The sequence below is a fragment of the Mugil cephalus genome, chromosome 13, assembly GCF_022458985.1.
Source record: "Mugil cephalus isolate CIBA_MC_2020 chromosome 13, CIBA_Mcephalus_1.1, whole genome shotgun sequence".
Classification (NCBI taxonomy): domain Eukaryota; kingdom Metazoa; phylum Chordata; class Actinopteri; order Mugiliformes; family Mugilidae; genus Mugil; species Mugil cephalus.
In genome coordinates, this window is record NC_061782.1 from 6,558,052 (window position 1) to 6,564,738 (window position 6,687).

General features: G+C 43.5%; 1 protein-coding gene across 2 annotated transcripts; it reads left to right on the forward strand.

Annotated features, from left to right (window-relative positions):
- Positions 1-454: 454 nt before the first annotated feature.
- On the forward strand, positions 455-4,061 carry fignl1 (fidgetin-like 1). 2 transcript variants are annotated; one of them, XM_047602689.1, is made up of 2 exons: positions 455-580; positions 1,420-4,061. In XM_047602689.1, exon 2 carries the CDS (start codon positions 1,437-1,439, stop codon positions 3,369-3,371), a length of 1,935 nt encoding a protein of 644 aa, XP_047458645.1. In that variant the 5' UTR covers positions 455-580; positions 1,420-1,436; the 3' UTR covers positions 3,372-4,061. The 2 variants fall into 2 exon arrangements, with proteins under 2 accessions (XP_047458645.1, XP_047458644.1); XM_047602688.1 differs by lacking the exon at positions 455-580 and adding an exon at positions 667-990.
- The last annotated feature ends 2,626 nt before the right edge of the window (positions 4,062-6,687 follow it).

A 6,687-nucleotide genomic window follows, 5' to 3' on the forward strand; every position in this document is an offset into this window, starting at 1 on the left:
CATTTATCCAGGAAACTCTTCCGGTGTCCGTCCTCAAACACAAATGCAGCAGAAATGAAGAAACTGAACAGTTATCTACACAACGCCACAAACACAGTCTTTTTTTTTCTCCCACTAGCGGCGTGTGCTTTATTCTCTGAAGCTCGGCAATAGTCTGTCATCCACTGTCGACACAATAAACACAGTGCTACACGGTTGTGGTTGATGTAGTTTACCCCTTCGTTAAAAATCACAATTAAATTATATATATGTATTTTTATACAATCCAAAATCAAATAAATACATCTTATATTATACTATCTCTACAGACATACTTTCGTTTAACATAATTTATGTCTTAGTCACTTCCTGACAATTAATTTCAACAATAAATATACAACATTTCCCAGAATGCAACGCGGCAAAGCGACTCATCTGCTTTAGCGTGTCGTCGCCACAAGATGTCGTTGTAGACCTCAAGTCAGCAGAACCGTGCGGGGTTAAAAAAAAAAAAGTTTTTAAACTACGGCAAATATTCTCACGATATGCCTCGAACTTTGTAAGAAACTGTAATGAACCAAAAGTCTGTCTACGTCTAAGTGTAAGTAATTTCATTCGGCGTTATAATAATATTTTAATAGATGTTGTCGAGTCGCTGGGCCGAACGGGGGGATAAATGGAGCACTCCCTACTTGTGACAAGTTACGGGTCTCGTTCCAATACTTTTAGACAAAGTTATTTGCCTCTCGTTAACGTTTATTTTCGCTGTCTTTTCAACTTAAGTCGACATTTTCTCAATTGAAAAACACTTTATTCAGACATCACTTGCTCTGGTTTCCTATATTTTTCAAAAAACGACGCTGGAAACACGAGTGTGTGTGTTTCCGACACCGAATTGGAACGAGGCAGGAAGTTGAAGCGGAAGAAGAAACAGGTGGCGGGAACGGACAACAACTTTCAGTTTACTCCTCTTTAATGTGTTGTTTATTTCATAAGAACACGTCACTAATAGTAAGTGGCATCCCCTCGTGCTCGCAGTGTTGTTTGTTGTTGTGGGGTTTGGGTTGTTTTTAGGGCGAGGATAGGATTTAATGGAGGCTGAATGAGGAGTTTTAAGTCTTGAACTGTCTCTTATAGAGCTACATATCCACCAAAACTGTGTTTCCACGCTTATGTTAACACTATTGACGCAGTTGTATATGTTTGTTTGGAGGTTATCTCTGCTACTAATGCTGCTAATGACCCAAAATAATTCACCTACTAGTGTTTGGATTGAAAGTTGCTGGGATTACGTTTAAACCAATTCTAAGATAAACTGCATAACACTGCATGTAACGAGATGCAGACTTTTTGTGCGCTTGGATCAGAGGTGATGTGCGCCTTGGCTTTTACTGAGGGTCATGCATTTTTAATCGGTTTCGTCCCCTTCTCCTTCACCAGGCTGGAGCAGACCAGGCATGAGTGGCGCGCACCTGGACGAATGGCAGAGGAGGTCCTTTGACATTTCATCTGGCACCTGCACACCTGAACAGACGGCCGATGCCTACCGGGCCCACATCCTCTCCATTCAGTATGCATGGGCAAGCTCCCAGCTCTCTCAGGCCGGCACGGCCAGCCTGCTCAGGACCTACTCCGAGCGTTACGCCTCAGTGCTGGACTCGGATGACCCCCGCGCCGGGCTCAACAACTATGCAGAGGGCGCGCTCCATCTGGCTCGCAGTCAGAGGAACTACAGCGACAAATGGGAGTCGTCTCTCACCAAGGAGAGTGTGATGGAGTTGCCTTGCGTGCGGAAGATGATTCGGGCCAGGACGGGGGGCGAAAGGTGCCTTGTCGCACCAGCAGATGTTAACATACCTGTGGGACAGGAGGCCAGAGGCGGCCAACTCTCTGCTCCCTTCACCGGTGTCAGGTCAGAGACTGCATTGTTCAAACCTACAGGACCACCACAGCCTAAATCAGAGGTTAATGTCACTGCCAGTAATCCTGCTTATATTTCGGCCGAGAGGCCAAGAGCCCCTGATGGGATCTCGGGTAATTTAAATTCATTCCCCCGACCTCCAGCCCGACCACAGTCGGTGTTTAATCATCCTTCAGTTCAGGGAAACCCTGGCCCCGCAGTGAGCGTTCAGAACCATCAGTCCAGCTTCTTCCCCACCTCAAACCCATCAAAGCGGAAAAATTTTTACAGCCCAGATGGCGGCGATGGCGGCAGGGGGCAACACGGGGCTCAAGGCGGCGCTGACCCACGAGCCGGATGCAACTTCAAAACGGCTCGCGAGCAGTTTGTCGTCGACCAGCAGAAGAAACATTCCTATCAGCCCCAGAGAGGTCAGCCTCCTGGGATGGCAGCGATTGTGAAGAAATCTCTGGGCGCGAACAGACCTCGAGGTACGTTTTCTAAATTTGTGTCTCCCATCCCAAGACAGGAGGAGGAGGAAAGTGCGTCGAGGCACAATTCCAATCAGGAGCCTGAAATCTTGGACGAGCGTCTGAAAAACTTTGAGCCGAAGATAATTGAGCTGATTATGAGTGAGATCATGGACCACGGTCCTCCTGTAGCTTGGGATGACATAGCAGGCCTGGAGTTTGCCAAGACCACCATAAAGGAGATCGTGGTTTGGCCCATGCTGCGACCCGACATCTTCACGGGCCTCCGTGGTCCACCCAAGGGCATCCTCCTGTTTGGACCCCCAGGGACAGGAAAAACACTAATAGGAAAATGCATAGCCTGTCAATCAGGCGCCACCTTCTTTAGCATCAGCGCTTCGTCGCTCACGTCCAAGTGGGTGGGTGAGGGAGAAAAAATGGTGCGCGCCCTGTTTGCCATCGCCCGCTGCCACCAGCCCGCCGTCATCTTCATCGACGAAATCGACTCACTGCTGTCCCAGCGGACGGACGGGGAGCACGACTCGTCGCGCCGGATAAAGACCGAGTTCTTGGTCCAGCTGGACGGGGCGGCCACGGCGGCCGAGGACCGCATCCTGGTGGTGGGCGCCACCAACCGGCCCCAGGAGATCGACGAGGCCGCCCGCCGACGCCTGGCGAAGCGGCTGTACATCCCCCTGCCCGAAGCCGCCGCCCGGCTGCAGATCGTGACGAACCTCATGGCTCGGGAGAAGAACCAGCTGAGAGAGCCGGAGCTGGAGGGCGTGGTGACGGCCACGGAGGGGTTCTCCGGAGCCGACATGACTCAGCTGTGTCGGGAGGCGGCGCTGGGGCCCATACGCAGCATCCAGCTCAGCGACATCGCCACCATCACCGCAGATCAGGTGCGACCGATCCTGTACGGCGACTTCCAGGAGGCCCTGAAGACCGTGCGACCCAGCGTCTCCACGAAGGACTTGGAGCTGTACGAGGAGTGGAATCAGACTTTCGGATGTGGACGTTGAACTCGTTTCTTGTGCTTGATTATCATCAATCTCTGTTCAAGCTCTGGATAATATTTAGAACTAAGATGAGGTAAAGACAAATACAAAAAAGTTCATCCAGAGAAGTTGGTTAGACTATTTAAGCAGGGGTTTCTATACTTTAACTGTTGCAATACATTAACATTAATCACTATGTTCAGGTTGTAACCCACTAGGAGTTGAATGTTTTTTAAGTTTACACACATACACTGATCAGCCACAACATTAAAACCACTCACAGGTGAAGTAAATAACTTTTGGACCTGACGTTTATATGGTTGTTACTTAGATATTTACCTCAGCAGGATGCAACCTGACACAGACTTAAACTGACAACTTAAAATATAAATAAATAAATGTAATACATAAATGTCTGATTGGTGTAATAACTGTAGTTTTTAAGTTTGCGCTGAAAGAATTTGCATTTTGCATTCAGATGTTTTTTTTTATTAGATGCTGTTTTGTTCAGACACTAATTCCCCTGTTATTTTGTTATTTGTTATACACATTATGCTCCATGATGTGTACGTGGACTTTGTTCCAGATGAAGCTGCGATATTGAGTTGTTCCCACCTTTTTCATAAGCAATACAAGACTTTTTTTTATCTTGGGTCCATTTAGTTTGTTTCAATTTGTTTCTTTCATCCTAATAAAGTTTAATTGTACTCCTCATCTCATATCTGCTCATGTTTATTTATGTCTCAGGTTTGAAACCAAGCAACAAGAGCTGCATCTTTCTAAGTCTAAAGTTTGTTAGATCCCAATTTAAGGCCTTAAAAAGTCTTAAATACGAGCGTATTTTGCATTGTAGTTCTTAAATTACATTTAGTCAAATCTTAAATCCTTACATCCATTAATTACCACTTCATTTGAAGTACGACCCCCTCTGGCTTCGGCCTTTTATGTTTCTGATCCTCATCAGTGGAGCCCAGCCCAGGGATGTCTTGACTTTATATCTGAATGATATGAAATTTTGTTATTTTGAAAGTAATTCCGGGTCTCTTATTCTTTGTACTTTGTGTAAGTCTTAAATTTAACCCATAATGGTCTTAAAGAAGCCTTAAATTTCACTTTATCTGCTGTGTCTCGTCTCGTCCTGAGAAGTTCCTGATGCCAGATATTTACAATCATACAATGGAAGTTGGGAGACACGAACGCTATCCTGGGTATCGTGTTTAAAAAAAAAAAAGAAAACACTAAAAACATTGCTTGACCTCCCTTCCTGTTAGTGATTAGGACAGAAGTGGACTCAACAGGAAAATCTGTTACTGCAATACATCCCTTTGATTAGACAACGTCTGCACCATTTACTGTAGCACTGATCCTCATCCAAGCAGCTCATGGCTGGTTTTTCTTTCACTTTAAACTCTTTATCCACTTCTCATCGTGTCCAACACACAGTTGTTGTTCTGGTCAAAACATTTTTTAATTATTATGTTTTATTTCTAGCTGAATGGCTCACTGGCCTCACGCGTACACTACTGCCGACAGACACCATTATAGATTGTGCACACATGAAATGAAATTCTCATGTAATTTTAATGAGCAAATCTTTGAAAATCTGGAAGACCATGAAAAAAGACTTTCATTTATTTTTCATCTTTTTGTCAAGTCCCTGATAAATATTTCAGACCCGCGCGTTTGGCCACTGTGTTGAAACTTTGTTGAATTAGCCAGAAGTAGTCGCACAACCTCCGCCGCACCCCTCCCAACCCCTCCTGCGCCGCGCTGTCTCCGAAACACGGGGACCCCCCCTCACAGCTGGACCGGGACAGATGTGCAGAATTCCTCTGGTGCTGACGGGATCCGTCGAGTCCATCGAGTGCGGACCGAGAACTGAGCCATATGGTCTCAGCTTGTAGCTCAATTTGAGTGTGGTTGTATAGCGGCGGGTCACATCTGGGACGGGGTGGTCGTAAAAAAACAGTGCTTTTAATGGAGGACACAAGAATTAGTGGTTGGATAGAGACTCTGAGATGATTTATTAATTAATTTGATGTTGAGTTTCATGTAAATAAAATAATTGTGTATGTAAAAATATGAATTTAAATGAGGTGTATCATAAAATATAATTATTATAAGTTGATTATAGTATTATATATTATATTAATTATATATTATATTAACGGTCAGCATTTTTCAGCTGGACCATTTCTGCACTGGGTTCAAATTCCTTTTCACATTCATAATAAATTCTTTAAAAAATACAGAAAAGATACAGAAAAAATACAAATGCAAATCAAACTTTATTTATATATCACTTTTCATAAAGATGTAGCAAACAGAAACAAAATGAAGCAAACCCACCCTGTGTTTCTATACATACAGACACATAAAAGCCCACAAGCTTAAACACATACGCACCTGTAACACGATAAAAAGCTGTTTACTTTATTTGAATGAAATGAAATCAGATGAAATGAAGTAAGACTTGCTAGTGTTACACCCACTCTTGGGTTACCCACACCTGCTGTTACCACCAGTGGCCACAGGTGTTACCAAACCCACTGTGTTGAAAATCTTTAGCATTGTATCTTAGTAATATCAACAAATAAAAACACACTCTTACAACAGCACTCTTACTTAAAAGTTACTGATTGTGTTGAAGCATTAGTTTTGTCCATTTGTTTCTGAAATCTTTTCCTCTTCTGCAAAATAGTTTCCATTTAAATCATCTGAGATGTCTCAGGAGAAAAGGTCAAACTCATTTCAATCATTTTATTTCTAAACCTTAAAACGAAGTAAAGGTTTAAATAATGAAAAAAATGCACTTTAAAGTATCTGAAATCTTTTGTTTTGAGCCACAACCGCTCTGAATAAGATTAATAGGCTCTGCAGTCTGCAGCTGTTTGTACGTGTGTGTCTTTTATTTTGTATGTTTTTGATGTGATGTGCCTGTCGAACCCACTCAAAGAGGAACTTCTGCCCCCATCCATCTAAATGGTAACAATCCAGAAAATTTTTATACTCTTCTGCAAGAATTCAAGTAAATGTAATTTAAATGCAATGGAAAATAAGTCTTTTCACAATAAAATACGTCTGCATTTCTAAATAGACATCCATGAGACAAAAAGCCAAGAGAATGAAATATAATTCACTTGTATATGTTGAGAAACACTGATAATTTCACCCATTAAACAGATATAATACATGATGTATTATTACAGATAATCTTGAGCACTGTCATCTCGCCGAATAGACTTTGGTAAATCTGGTTCTTGAAGGAGCATTTCACTCAGCGGGTCTGAAAGAGCGACTGAGATTCGGGATTCTGGCAGGGCCACACTGGGTTGGCCAG

Excerpts from the sequence above, each read along its gene's own strand:
- fignl1 (XM_047602689.1), top strand. The coding sequence starts at position 1,437 with ATGAGTGGCGCGCACCTGGACGAATGGCAGAGGAGGTCCTTTGACATT.